Source organism: Nerophis ophidion, linkage group LG08 (assembly GCF_033978795.1).
Source record: "Nerophis ophidion isolate RoL-2023_Sa linkage group LG08, RoL_Noph_v1.0, whole genome shotgun sequence".
Classification (NCBI taxonomy): Eukaryota; Metazoa; Chordata; class Actinopteri; order Syngnathiformes; family Syngnathidae; genus Nerophis; species Nerophis ophidion.
The window spans coordinates 22,454,682-22,470,560 of NC_084618.1; the positions used below are offsets into that span (position 1 = coordinate 22,454,682).

At 40.8% G+C, this 15,879-nt stretch overlaps 1 protein-coding gene across 1 annotated transcript in view; it reads right to left on the reverse strand.

Annotated features, from left to right (window-relative positions):
• Window positions 1-15,879, reverse strand: part of ttll11 (tubulin tyrosine ligase-like family, member 11) — a 37,281-nt gene that overhangs the window by 11,314 nt on the left and 10,088 nt on the right. The window contains exons 2-4 of the mRNA XM_061907990.1: window positions 12,095-12,194; window positions 7,602-7,735; window positions 6,960-7,250 (exon numbers count right to left, since the gene is read on the reverse strand). Of these exons, the coding sequence (XP_061763974.1) occupies window positions 6,960-7,250; window positions 7,602-7,735; window positions 12,095-12,194 (525 nt within the window). The remainder of the gene's footprint in view (window positions 1-6,959; window positions 7,251-7,601; window positions 7,736-12,094; window positions 12,195-15,879) is intronic.

The window sequence follows — 15,879 nt, forward strand, 5'->3', positions numbered from 1 at the left end:
TTTTCAAACAGTTCAATTGTTGCTCGTTATGGTTCTAATCACATCTATAGGTGTTTTCAACACCTGATTGAAAAGACCTTATTCAAATTCTGTTCTTAAGAGTTATGAACTTCAAGGGGTTGAATCATTTTGTCAATGAGATATTAAGAAAAATGTCCTTTTTTGGTATTTTGTAAAATACAGTGTTACAATTTAAGTTGCATTTGTCTATTTGACACATCTTTATTTGATATGACTATGAACAAAATACGGAATAAATGTCCAACTTGCTAAAACACTAAAATTGTGTGGGGGTTGAATAATTTTGATCACAACTGTACACAACGGCTAAGCACACATGCTGGATACACATAATAAATGTCCTTAATCTAGTACTTCTCAATGTTTACCAGGTGGTGCGTGTGTGATAAGATGCTATAAACCAGGGGGTCGAACTCATTTTAGATGGGGGGCCACATGGAGAAAAATCTACTCCCAAGTGGGCCGGACTAGTAAACTCAAAATGTTTTTCTTTATTTAGAAATAGAACAAGCACATTCTGAAAATGTACAAATCGTAATGTTGTTGTAGGTTTTTTTTACACTTACTTTTTGCAGTTAATAGTATATATATTTATTTTGTCATTATTTATATTTTCTGAATAAATTACCGTATTTTTCGGAGTATAAATCACTCTGGAATATAAGTCGCACTTGCCGAAAATGCATAATAAAGAAGGAAAAAAACATACATAAGTCGCATTTTTGGGGGGAAATTTAATTGATAAAACCCAACACCAATAATAGACATTTGAAAGGCAATTTAAAACAAATAAAGAATAGTGACGAACAGGCTGAATAAGTGTACGTTATATGACGCATATATAACCAACTGAGAAAGTGCCTGGTATGTTAACGTAACAGTAAGAGTAACTCAAATAACTATAACATATAGAACATGCTATAAGTTTTACCAAACAATCTGTCACCCTTAATCGCTAAATCCCATGAAATCTTATACGTCAAGTCTCTTGCGTGAATGAGCTAAATAATATTATTTGATATTTTACGGTAATCTGTTAATAATTTCACACATAAGTTGCTCCTGAGTATAAGTCGCACCCCCGGCCAAACTATGAAAAAAACATTAGATTTATAGTCTGAAAAATACGGTATGTGATAATGTTTATCAGTCAACTCATTGGTGTTCATTTTCAATCTATCAAGATAAAAAAATTATATCAAAATTCAATTACAGGATGTTATTTATGTAGTTTGATCATTTGCCTCAACTTATACTAATATCATGTGGTTTATTTTGTACATATGTAGCATCATCGAAAACATTTTTTAAAATTTCTATACTTAGCAAACATCACCGCGGGCCGGATAAAACCTGTTCGCTGGGCTGATCCGGCCCTCGAACCTTACGTTTGACACCACTGCTATAAACCCTAATTCGAAAAGCTGTGCACTACAAAACGTGCTCAGTATAGCCATAATCGTGATTACCAACATTTTATTACAAAAAAAAAGCAACACAAATTGTTTTATTCATTTTTGTTTTGTAGGTTAAAGCGTTTTACAGTTTGTGCTTCTTGAATGTACTATTATTTATTTAATTTATTCAATTGTATTTGTCAGTTTAAATTGGTTCAAGTCTTGTGTTGGTCTGAATAAGGATACAGACTAAAAACACTGTTAATAAAGTTATACTTTGTCCTACGTTGATCTATATTTCTTTTCTTTTTTAAACGACAATAAAGAAAAAATGCTACGCAGAGGTATACTTATAGGTTTATAGAGAAATTACACATTTAAAGGCCTACTGAATTGCGATTTTCTTATTTAAACGGGGATAGCAGGTCCATTCTATGTGTCGTACTTGATCATTTTGCGATATTGCCATATTTTTGCTGCAAGGATTTAGTAGAGAACATCCACGATAAAGTTCGCAACTTTTGGTGCTGATAAAAAAGCCTTGCCTGTAGTGGAAGTAGCAGACGATATGTGCGTGACATCACGGGTTGTGGAGCTCCTCACATCTGAACATTGTTTAAAATCATGGACACCAGCAGCGAGAGCGATTCGGACAGAGAAAGCGACGATTTCCCCATTAATTTAAGCAAGGATGAAAGATTTGTGGATGAGGAAAGTGAGAGTGAAGGACGAGAAAAAAAAAAAAAAAAGACAAGAGGGCAGTGGGAGCGATTCAGAAAGCGAAGATGCTGTGAGAGGCGCCGTGGCAGCCGTGAGGGTGGCAGGACCACTCGGCTAGGCCCAACCGCAACAAGGGATAGCCATACCGCTTTGAACCCGACGCTGACGGTGACGGTCAGGAGGACTCTGCTGATTTTGATGCTGGAGTAGCACACGACATAGATCGCCTTCAGAATACAGAATGGTAAAATATTTTTTATTAATACACATAATACACTGTACTTTGTGCGTGTGGTCCAATTCAACCGTGTTCGCTTGACATCTCTGTTCTTTAGTAAAGCTTGACTGTCATCTTTCGAGAATGTAAACAATGAAACACCGGCTGTGTTTGTGTTGCTAAAGCCGGCCGCAATACACCGCTTCCCACCTACAGCTTTCTTCTTTGACGTCTCCATTGTTCATTGAACAAATTGCAAAAGATTAACCAACACAGCTGTCCAGAATACTGTGGAATTTTGCGATGAAAACAGACGATTATTAGCTGGCCACGATGCTGGAACAAAATGTCTTCTACAATTCGTGACGTCACACGCACGCGTCATCATACCGAGACGTTTTCAGCAGGATATTTCGGCGTGAAATTTAAAATTGGAATTTAGTAAACTAACCCGGCCGTATTGGCATGTGTTGCAATGTTAATATTTCATCATTAATATATAAACTATCAGACTGCGTGGTCGGTAGTAGTGGCTTTCAGTAGGCCTTTAAAGTTGCGGCGTTTTCTTATTATCAATAGAAAAAAACTGAGAAGCACTGCTTTCATTGAACAATATTGCCATCTAAAACAGCACACAGCGGGGGGTGTATATTGTAGCGTCCCGGAAGAGTTAGTGCTGCAAGGGGTTCTGGGTATTTGTTCTGTTGTGTTTATGTTGTGTTACGGTGCGGATGTTCTCCCGAAATATGTTTGTCATTCTTGTTTGGTGAGGGTTCATAGTGTGGCGCATATTTGTAACAGTGTTAAAGTTGTTTATACGGCCACCCTCAGTGTGACCTGTATGGCTGTTGTCCAAGTCTGCCATGCATTCACTTGTGTGTGTGAAAAGCCGTAGATATTATGTGATTGGGCCGGCACGCAAAGGCAGTGCCTTTAAGGTTTATTGGCGCTCTGTACTTCTCCCTAGGTCCGTGCACCACTACGTACAGCGGCGTTTTTAAAAAGTCATACATTTTACTTTATGAAACCGATACCGATAATTTCCCATAATTCATTTTAAAGCATTTATCGGCCGATAATATCGGCAGTCCGATATTATCGGACATCTATACTTGTAGTTATTAGGATCACCAGAGACATACAAAAAGATTGTTTTTTAGTCAAGGCCCCACTGTGGGTATTGTATCGGAAGTGAAAAAGTATTAGAAAGTATTCAGTAACAAATGTGTCTGTATTACTCAACCGCGTCAGAAGTCATGCACTTAACTTAATGAATTTTTGTGACTAGAGATGTCCGATAATATTGGACTGCAGATATTATTGGCCGATAAGTGCTTTAAAATGTAATATGGGAATTTATCGGAATCTGTTTCAAAAATTACAATTTATGACTTTTAAAACACTGCTGTGTACACGGACTTAGGGAGAAGTACAGAGCGCCAATAAACCATTAAGGCACTGCCTTTGCGTGCCTGCCCAGTCACATAATATCTACAGCTTTTCACACACACAAGTGAATGCCATGCATACTTGGTCAAAAGCCACACAGGTCACACTGAGGGTGGCCGTATAAAAAAACTTTAACACTGTTACAAATGTGCGCCACACTGTGAACCCACACCAAACAAGAATGACAAACACAAACATAAGAAACACAACAGAACAAATATCCAGAACCCCTTGCAGCACTAACTATTCCGGGACACTACAATATACACCCCCCGCTATCCCTTACACCACCCACCTCAACCCCGCCCCCCTCAACCTCCTCATGCTCTCTCAGGGAGAGCATGTCCCAAATTCCATGCTGCTGTCTTGAGGCATGTTAAAAAAAATAATGCACTTTGTGACTTCAATAATAAATATGGCAGTGCCATGTTGGCATTTTTTTCCATAACTTGAGTTGATCTATTTTGGAAAAGCTTGTTACATTGTTTAATGCATCCAGCAGGGGCATCACAACAAAATTAGGCATAATAATGTGTTAATTCCACGACTGTATATATCAGTATCGGTTGATATCGGAATCGGTAATCAAAAGTTGGACAATATCGGCAAAATATCCATTATCGGACATCTCAAATTGTGACCAAAAAAGTAATTACCGTATTTTTGGGACTATGAGTCGCAGTTTTTTGCGACTTATACTCCGGAGCGACTTGTGTGTGAAAATATTAACACATTACCGTAAAATATCAAATATTATGATTTATTTCATTTGCGGGAGACGAAGAAAATTTCAGCAATCGTCACACACACACGTCAGCAATCGTCACACACACGTCAACCAATAAGAAGGGGGAGGGTCATGGCAGAAGTGCATTGTGGGTCATGGAATGCTAACTGCTATATGCTACTTAGCTATTAAAATGGATAATTTAATCGTTGGCGGTAACTTATAAAAACAGAGAAGGGCTGAACAAAAATGCCACCGATAAGGAAATCATGTACCGCAAATTACAAGCTGGACGTAGTGAAATATGCAGCAGAAAACGACAAGAAGAAGCGGCGCATACCTTTGGAGTTGGCAGAGTTGTTTAGAAGAGACATCGAGGAAGAAGATTTCATGGGATTTATCGATTAGGAGTGACAGATTGTTTAGTAAACATATAGCATGTTCTATATGTTATAGTTATTTGAATGACTCTTACCATAATATGTTACGTTAACATACCAGGCACCTTCTCAGTTGGTTATTTATGCCTCATATAACGTACACTTATTCAGCCTGTGGTTCACTATTCTTTATTTATTTTAAATTGCCTTTCAAATGTCTATTCTTGGTGTTGGGTTTTATCAAAAACATTTCCTCAAAAAATGCGACTTATACTCCAGTGCGACGTAGATATGTTTTTTTCCTTCTTTATTATGCATTTTCTTTCGGCTGGTGCGACGTATACTCCGGAACAATTTATAATCCGAAAAACACGGTAAGACTCCACTTCAATTTCAATAAACACTAGAGGTGTAACGGTACGTGTATTTGTATTGAACCGTTTCGGTACGGGGGTTTCAGTTCGGTACGAGGGTGTATCGAACGAGTTTGTAAACTAAAGTGTTAACAAGCTACTCTGCTTTCTGCCTCTGTCTGAGCAGTGAGCACCCAGCATTATCCCGCCCACACAACCATCTGATTGGTTACATACAAAGCCAATCAGCAGTGCGTATTCAGAGCGATGTAACAGCCAATCAGCAGTGCGTATTCAGAAAGCATGGGGTCAGTGCTCCTGCGTCGAGATGAGCAGATATGTGTTTAGCAGGTGAGCGGCGGACATCGTACACTCCCCAAATTATAAAAACCACTTTCCAATCACAACTATTACAAACATCACTATGAGCCCGTTGACCTTCTAGAACAGGGGTAGGGAACCTATGGCTCTAGAGCCAGATGTGGCTCTTTTGATGACTATATCTGGCTCTCAGATCAATCTTAGCTGACATTGCTTAACATGATAAGTAATGAATAATTCCGCTGATAATCACAGTGTTAAAAATAACGTTCAAAAGATAAGACATTCTCATGCATTTTAATCCAAGCATTTATTTTCTATCGCACCTGTTCAAGAAGTCGCATTAATAGTAAGAAGTATTATATTTATTATTGGTTAGCTTTAGAATAAGTGAATTATATTGTGAAGTGAATTATATACAGTATATATAGCACTTTTTCTCTAGTGACTCAAAGCGCTTTACATTGTGACACCCAATATCTAAGTTACATTTAAACCAGTGTGGGTGGCACTGGGAGCAGGTGGGTAAAGTTTCTTGCCCAAGGACACAACGGCAGTGACTAGGATGGCGGAAGCGGGGATTGAACCTTGAACCCTCAAGGCCACTCTACCATCCAAGATGTACTACCCCAATAACAACTTTATTAAAAAGAATAAAAGATTTATTATTCTCTAAAAATGTTAGTCTTACTTACAAATGCACGCATTTAATTGTATCCAGTGTTAAAAAATATTATATGGCTCTCACGGAAATACATTTTAAAATATTTGGCTTTCATGGCTCTCTCGGCCAAAAAGGTTCCCGACCCCTGTTCTAGAAACTTAAACTGCAGCTCAGCTCGCTCATAGTTGAAGTGAAGGCTAATAGCTTTTAGCGTTGCGTTAGCTCATTTTGCTGTGTGTGTGCGTGTGTGTGTGTGCATAATAAAAGTCAACTAAAGACTTCCCAAATACTGGAATAAATTAAGCATGATGAGTTGACTTGAAACTGTTTAATGTTGCACTTTTTATATGTAGAAGAAAGGTTTTGTCATTTTATTTAATCAAAGCAACAACTTGAGGCAGTTTAATGTGGATTACCGTGGGCAGAATTATTACAATGTTCCCAATGTTAAAAGGATAAAGCCATGGTTTACAAATTTGGTAAATAAATAACCCAAAAATTAATATTTTGTTGTTTTCTTGCTGTACCGAAAATGAACCGAACCGTGACCTCTAAACCGAGGTACGTACCGAACCGAAATGTTTGTGTACCGTTACACCCCTAATAAACACAGCTTAATTGGCACAAAAAAAACAATAATTGTCAATAAATTCCACCCAGAGTGCACAAAACACCCAGATTCTTCCACCCAAGAATGGATCTATGGCTACCTGGTAAGGCTCAGTGCAAAAGCGTGTAAGACCCTCCTTGGCGATGTAGATCTCCAGCGGCTCCAGCGACTTGAGTAGCACGTAGAGGCGGATGTCGAACTTGAGCTTGTCGACGAGCAGCGGCTTGTGGATGTACTCCTGCACCACCACCTGCTTGGCCTGAGGGCCCTCCGTCAGCCGCAGCTCGGCGAGGTCGCGGATGAGGTAGATGCCCTCGCCCTGGGAACCGCTGTCGGGCTTGACGATGAAGGTGGGGTGGACCGCGTCGCCGCTCTCCTTCGCCATGAGGAGCTGGCGGAAGACAAACGGGACAGAGTGTCAGACGGTGGACCACTTGACCCCCCCGGATGAGTTGTATTTATTTTTTTATCACATGAAGTTTAACATCCACGGTCACTCAGGCAGCTTGTGGATGTTATATTGTTGGAGGTGACACATGATTACTCGTGGAAAATTATGTAACCGGCTGGTGGAGAGTAGGTCCTTATGGTGTTTAGATAAGACACTTTGCTGCTCCCTGCTGGACATACTCTGGAAATGCAATTTCATTTGAGGTTTGGTTGAGAAGTGCACATCACGTTATGTAACTTCTCACTAGTAAGACCACAAAGACACTGTGAGCCATAAGTGTGCTCAGCTAACCTGCGTGGAGAACTGCTGGTACTCCTCAGGAAGGATCCAGGACTGCGGGTAGAAGTCGTACTCCTCGGGGAACAGCTCTTGCATATTCCTCACTGATCGGCTCAGGTTGATCTTACGCGACATTTCCACCATTCCTAAAAGCGGGCAGACACCTCTTAAATATTGTGCAAAACCCGTTTTTCTTTTTGGCATCTGTTGCCTGTACCCATAAGTACAGAAAACGTGATTTCAAACTATGGGGGTGTTATTTATAAAACAATTTTCAGCTGTTTGAGTTGTGAAGTCAGCAGATATCTCCCTATATCAGGGGTCGGCAACCCAAAATGTTGAAAGAGCCATATTGGACCAAAAATACAAAAACAAATCCGCCTGGTCAATAACATCAACAAAACTCACCTTTTGTGTATTTTATTTTTTTCATAGTCCTTCACTATCAATATCCTCATCCACGAATCTTTCATCCTTGCTCAAATTAATGGGGAAATTGTTGCTTTCTCCATCCGAATAGCTGTTGATGCTGGAGGCTCATATTATAAACAATGTGGGGATGTGAGGAGCCCTCACACCGGTGACGTCATCGTCTGCTACTTCCGGTAAAGGCAGGGTTTTTTTATTAGCGACCAAAAGCTGCAAACTTTATCGTCGATGTTCTCTAGTAAATCCATCCATCCATCCATTTCCTACCGCTTATTCCCTTTTGGGGCCGCGGGGGGCGCTGGCGCCTATCTCACCTACAATCGGGCGGAAGGCGGGGTACACCCTGGACAAGTCGCCACCTCATCGCAGGGCCAACACAGATAGACAGACAACATTCACACTCACATTCACACACTAGGGCCAATTTAGTGTTGCCAATCAACCTATCCCCAGGTGCATGTCTTTGGAAGTGGGAGGAAGCTGGAGTACCCGGAGGGAACCCACACATTCACGGGGAGAACATGCAAACTCCACACAGAAAGATCCCGAGCCTGGATTTGAACCCAGGACTGCAGGAACTTCGTATTGTGAGGCAGACACACTAACCCCTCTGCCACCGTGAAGCCCTCTACTAAATCCTTTCAGCAAAAATATGGCAATATCGCGAAATGATCAAGCATGACACATAGAATGGACCTGCTATCCCCGTTTAAATAAGAAAATCTCATTTCAGTAGGCCTTTAATACGAACAGTGTGCTTAATAACAATTTGGGAGGTTTGTGTCATGTTTTTCCTCCTACATAAACCATATTAAAACAAAAAATGTGTTTTTTTCCCCCTCATCTTTTTCCCTTCTTCATATATTTTTGAAAAAGCTCCAGAGAGCCACTTGGGCGGCGCTAAAGAGCCGCGGGTTGCCGACCCCCGCCCTATATGGTAAGGTTTGTTTGTACGAGTCTGCCATCTGTAGTAGTTCCGGCTCGGATGTGACCCCGTAATCCACAGGTATTAAACTCCAGGCTCGGAGGCCAGATATGGCCTATCACATACAACTGTGAAGTGTGAAGTGATGTTTATATACGGTATATAGCGCTTTTCTTTCGTGACTCAAAGCACTTTACAGTGTGAAACCCAATATCGAAGTTACATTTAAACCTGTGTGGGTGGCACTGGGAGCAGGTGGGTGAAGTGTCTTGCCCAAGGACCCAACGGTAGTGACAAGAATGGTGGAAGAGGTTATTGAACCTGGAACCCTTAAGTTGCTGGCACGGCCACTCTACCAACCGAGATATGCCGCCCCACACTAACATACAACTAGTATGTGACCCGCGAAAGCCTGGAGACAATGCGCATCAAAAAAAGCACTTCATCTTTCTTTCTAAAATTCACCGAGGGCTGAATACTGAGAAATTATAGAATGTGGGGGGCCACTTTAATGTATTTTGTACACTACAGATGCTTAAATCATCATCAGGGGACGGTGTGGCGCAGTTGGGAGAGTGGCCGTGCCAGCAACCTGAGGGTTCCTGGTTCAATCCCCACCTTCTACCAACCTCGTCACATCTGTTGGGTCCTTGAGCAAGACACTTCACCCTTGCTCCTAATGGTTCGTGGTTAGGGCCTTGCATGGTAGCTCCGGCCATCAGTGTATAAATGTGTGTGTGAATGGGTGAATGTGGAAATAGTGTCAAAGCGCTTTGAGTACCTTGAAGGTAGAAAAGCGCTATACAAGTATAACCCATTTACCATTTACCATTTATCATTTCCAAAATTAATTGAAAAAAATAAACATTGTTATCTTACCTCTTGTGTCATAGCTGACAAAGCAAATAGTTGTTAGTTTTATAGCCAATATACCTTATTAATAATTAATTTATTAAAATTTCAAAAATATGCAGAGAGCCAAAAATGACATGAAATTTCAAACTTGATGGAAAATGTGCATGTACGGCATGGAATTCCATTGTTTTTACCGGTAATCTTAAAGGCCTACTGAAACCCACTACTACCGACCACGCAGTCTGATAGTTTATATATCAATGATGAAATATTAACATTGCAACACATGCCAATACGGCCGGTTTAGTTTACTAAATTACAGTTTTAAATTTCCCGCTGAGTTTACTGTTGAAAACGTCGCGGAATGATGACGCGTGTTTGTGACGTTATTGGTTGGAGGGGACATATTAGCCAGCACCACTTGCGGCTAAAAGTCGTCTCTTTTCATCACGCAATTACACAGTATTCTGGACATCTGTGTTGCTGAATCTTTTGCAATTTGTTCGATTAATAATGGAGAAGTCAAAGTAGAAAGATGGAGGTGGGAAGCTTTAGCCTTTAGCCACACAAACACACGGTGTTTCCTTGTTTAAAATTCCAGGAGGTGAAGTTTTACTAGGGATCAGAGCGGTTAAGCGAACATGGTTCCCGACCACTTATTAACCGGTTTTGGTGAGAAAATGGTGGTAAAAAGTCATCTCTTACCGGAGATCAGCGGAACTTGCGCTGTCCATGCAGCTGCCATGACTTCAATCTGAGACTCTGGCGTCAACACAACCGTAGACACACCCCTCCGACTATCAGGTACTCTTTAACTCACTAAAACACTAGCAACACAATAGAAAGATAAGGAATTTCCCAGAATTATCCTAGTAAATGTGTCTAAAAACATCTGAATCGCTCCCAATGTAATTGCCTTTTTTTTTTTTACTTTACTTTTCTTTTTTTTGTAGTCCTTCACTATCAATATTCTCATCCACGAATCTTTCATTCTCGCTCAAATTAATAGGGAAATTGTCGCTTTCTCCATCCGAATAGCTGTTGATGCTTGAGACTCATATTATAAACAATGATCTGTAAAACATCATCTATGCAACATTCTGACCAAAGGACCACCATTACATGTTATGTAGACCACAAGGATGTTTTCAATTTAGAAAAAATTATAATAATATGACTCCTTTAATGCGCCCTATGCGCATTAAAGGAGTCAAATGCGGTGTGCCTTTTGACTGAAAAAATATCGCAAATAGATCATTCATCGGCAGTGCACCTTATAATCCGGTGCGCCTTATGGTCCGGAAAATACGTTATTTGCCGCAATAGAAGATTACTGACTTTGAGTGGGGGCTCCACACGGTGTATGGAGTTACAGGTAGCTGCAAGCCGCGTCTGTGGCAGCTTATAAAAGTGGACGATTAGAGGAAAATCGGAACTCATCGATGTCCAATGCCTAACCCGAGTTCGGGTGTGTGTCTCTGCCTGTATCGCTGCACTAATGTGTCAATATTCGTTACAGCACCGAAATGAAGCACCGATTGCTCCATATATTTTCGGTTTGGAAGAGAGGAACCCCGATTTATTTGCCTTCATTTGCAAACTTTTAAATGTACAAACCATGAAGTAGAGTATGTCATTAACTTGTTAATTTTGTATCCCGCATGCAGGCAAAAAGCATGGCGCGGGATTTTGGGGCGATGCAGAGCCTGCTGAACATTACACTACTAGTCACTTCCCAGCGCTATGTGCCTTCTCTCTGTTTTTTCGACTTTTGACAAGTTTTGTCGTTGGCCAATTTAATATGAGTCCCAAAAAGACAACAGACCAGAGTGCAAAGGAAGAGAGAATCGCTGTGGAGTTAAAAAATAAAAATAAATAGTTGTGAGGCTACAGCGCTCACAATTATGGAAAAATCGTACCAGAGCAACTTTTAATTGTGATGAGACTGGACTTTTCTGGAAAAATATGCCAAAGCAGACTTATTTCACATGGCATCGAAAAGCTACTCTCGTTCAGCCGTGCCTCTTCCAAGGCACACACGGTCCTTACCCCAACCCCTCTTTCGGCTATATTCTAATTGGCTCTCTCTAGATTTCTGATTGTTTGTGAGGGCACCAAAGGGACTTTTGTGTAAGTGCATGTGTCAGCAGAGCAGCGCATACAGGACAGCACAACTTGTTTAGGCTTGTTGATAAACAGAAGGTTGATCCACCACCCTCTTGTTATGTTTGTTTGACACACAGTACCGTATACCACTTTATATTGTCGTGAAATCATGACTGGAGTGACGGAATACCTGGGAACTTGTTCACCTGGCCTGACACAATGTTGTCATTGTCGTGGAAGGAAACGCCGTGCCAGTAGATGTCGCATGGCGCTCGTCGCCCCAGCGGGAACTGGTAGGCACAAACGGTAGAATGTTACAAAAGAGTACATTTAAAGAAAATAAAATGTTGAAATCAGAAAACACTAGTGGACAGGTTGCCTGCTAACGGTATTTTATCTGGCCTGCGAAAGTCTGGAAATAATAAGCGTTAATAAAATAATCTTTTCTTACTAAATACATATGTTTTTTCCCTTTTGACATAAAAAAATCATGTACTGCATGCAATTGCATATCTTTTAAAATGCAATATTATCAAAATTTTACCCTATCATGTATTCCAAAAATATTTTTTGTTAAAATAAAAATAAACACTGTACTTAAATATCTGCTTGACTTATGAATTCAAAACAAATTATCACTCAAAGTGTACACTGTAAAATTGACAATAGATTTTATAGATAGATAGATAGATAGATAGATAGTACTTTATTGATTCCTTCAGTAAAATTAAAATTCCAGCAGTAGTGTACAGAGTTCAGATCAATTTAAAAAGTAAAAAGTAAATAATGGGGGTATAAATGGAAACAAAATAGAAAAATATTACTATAACAATAAAAAGCAACAATGAGAATAAAAATATGACAGTAAAATAAGAATATAACAAGAGAAAATAGCAGTAGTGACCATGTTATGAAAAAGTATAGCACTGTTATTGTTTTGCATCCACTGTCACCCTAGTACCCACCGCCCTCCTCCCTAAATTCCACCAACTGAGTTTTTTTCCAAAAGATCAACTTTGGTACTGTTTTTTTCCCCATATACAGTAAAACACTAATACGGTAAAAAAGTACAAAAAAGTAACCATAGAAACAAAAAGATTTTATAGTAAAAAAACAAAAAAAAACAGGCAGCTCTGTTGCAAGGTAGGTAGGTAGGTCTTTATTGTCATTGCAACAAGTACAACGAAATTTTGTTTTCAGCACAAACCTGTTCAAGATTAGACAAAAACAGTGTACAGGGTTACAGAACAAGAACGCTGATCGGTCGCCATAAGGCGCCCCGTAAAAGATGGGAAAAAGGTAAACGCTAGGGAAGGATGAGTAAAAAAATACAATCCAGACTGGGCTCCTAAGGGGGCCCAGTATGGAGTGGGAAAAAACCTCCATAGCAAAGCACATATACATATTACAACATACATCTCGAGATATCTAGCAACAGAGGGAAGGTAGTTCAAGGTCATGGTGGTAGACCGCAGCTCTACGGCGCTGACCATCCATTCATCACCCCTACGGGATTTGCGTCGAGGGCATTGGATTGGGGGACAGGGGGGTGTATGTGTGGCGTATATTTTTTTGTGGATGTGTGTGTGTATAAGGCCATAGTGTGTCTCTGTTCCGCGGCCTTGATGTATTTGCCGTCGCTAGTCCATAGTTCACAACAACAGGTGTGTTTCCATGAGAGAAAAAAAGGGAGTTTGTTGTGTCTTCGCTTGCAGTGATCTTGGGGAGTCTCTCGAAGCCAGGGAAACAATCCAAGTTAGAAAGATTTGTATGCGAGTGAATATAAAATTTGCTTTTCACTCTAAAATTGTCTATGACTGGTCCTCAAAAACTGCGGGGTAGACAGTCCGATGTGATCCACAGTTCTTCCCGCATCCTCCAAACATTTGTGGCAGCTTTGGGGTACTTTGAAGACTGCCAGCAACTTCCAATTTGTCGACAAACCAAAGCACCGCTTACTCCAATCAGCATATGTCCTGTTGTCATAATTCCGAATAGGTGGATATCTTCATGTCGTCGACAGAAAAGGGTCGCCAGGCACGTGGCCCTCCTTCTTCTCCCAAGAGTCCGTCGTGTGTCCAGCAACAACCGCTTCGTCACGACAGCAGGTTCTCCCAAACCCAAGATCTTGTCAATTTTGTTGAGGCCAGCCAGTTAAATAGTTCCAATGTTTAGATTTGGATAGCAGTGCAAAAAGAGGCAACAAGAAAGTTAAAGACTAGACAAAACAAAGAAGCAAGCAGGAGAGATAAGGGAGAGGAAAGGGGAGCGTCCACCCTCGGTGAGTGCCAGAGAGAAAATGAAAAATTGTACTGCTAAAAACAGTGGTATTGTTTTTCTATTCCATTTGTTAATTTTTTTTATATGCTTTAGGAAAAAAACACTGCTTTTACTGTAAAAATATTGTGACTGAGCGGCCAGTTTTTAAAGTAAAACTTAAATTTTTTTTGCAGCTATGTAAAAACCCTTAAAGGGACAAGCGTTAGGAAATGGATGGATGGATGGGAACATGTTTTAGAATGATGGGTTGCGGCCATCTTTGCCGGATGCATCGTCACGTTAAGCTAGCATGTTGTCGATGCCGCGGCGCAAAGTAGCTTAGGCGGGATTTTGAAGGGCGAGGGAAAACTTTTGACCACAAGGCCTACTCGGTGGCCTAGTGGTTAGAGCATGGGTGTCAAACTCTGGCCCGCCGTGTATTTTCATTTGGCCCTTGAGGCAATATCAAATTGCGGCGGTGTCGCTGTAACACCGCATTCACCCCCCCTCCCCGATTTTCCAAGGAGACCCACCAAATTTCAGTGCCCCTCGCAAAAATCACAGGGGGCAACCATTCTCCCAAATTTCTCCCGATTCCCACCTGGACAACAACATTGGGGGCGTGCCTTAAAGGGGAACATTATCAGCAGACCTATGTAAGCGTCAATATATACCTTGATGGTGCAGAAAAAAGACCATATATTTTTTTAACCGGTTTCCGAACTCTAAATGGGTGAATTTTGGCGAATTAAACGCCTTTCTGTTTATTGCTCTTGAGGTGATGACGTCAGAATGTGACGTTGCCGAGGTAATACAGCCGCCATTTTCATTTTCAACACATTGTAAACATTGGGTCTCAGCTCTGGTATTTTCCGTTTTTTCTACTATTTGTTGGAACCTTGGAGACATCATGCCTTGTCGGTGTGTTGTCGGAGGGTGTAACAACACTAACAGGGAGGGATTCAAGTTGCACCACTGGCCCCAAGATGCGAAAGTGTCTGCCGCCAGACCCCCATTGAATGTGCCAAAGTGGTTCCACAGTTTACCGGCGATGACAGACATGGCACAGAGATGTATGGATAACCTGCAAATGCATTTGCAACGATAAAGTCAACAAAATCACAAAGGTGAGTTTTGTTGATGTTGACTTATGTGCTAATCAAACATATTTTGTCGCGGCGTGAATGCCAGCTAATCGATGCTAACATGCTACGCTAATCGACGCTAACATGCTATTTACCGGCGGTGCTAAAGCAGACATGGCACAGAGATGTATGGATAACCTGCAGATGCATTTGCAACGATAAAGTCAACAAAATCACAAAGGTGAGTTTTGTTGATGTTGACTGACAGCTAATCGATGCTAACATGCTATGCTAATCGCTGCTAACATGCTATTCATCAGCGGTGCTAAAGCAGACATGGCACAGAGATGTATGGATAACCTGCAGATGCATTTGCAACTATATTACGTTTCCTTCCACCCACATTTAATGCGAAAAAAAACACTTACCAATCGGCGGATTTAAGTTGCTCCAGTGTCACAAGATGCGAAAGTTCTGATCGTTTGGTCCGCACATTTTACCGGCGATGCTAACGCAGCTATTCGGCCATGCTATGGCTATGAATAGCATCAATAGCTATTCGCTCAATAGCTTCAGTTTCTTCTTCAATACTTTCATACTACAACCATCCGTTTCAATACATACGTAATCT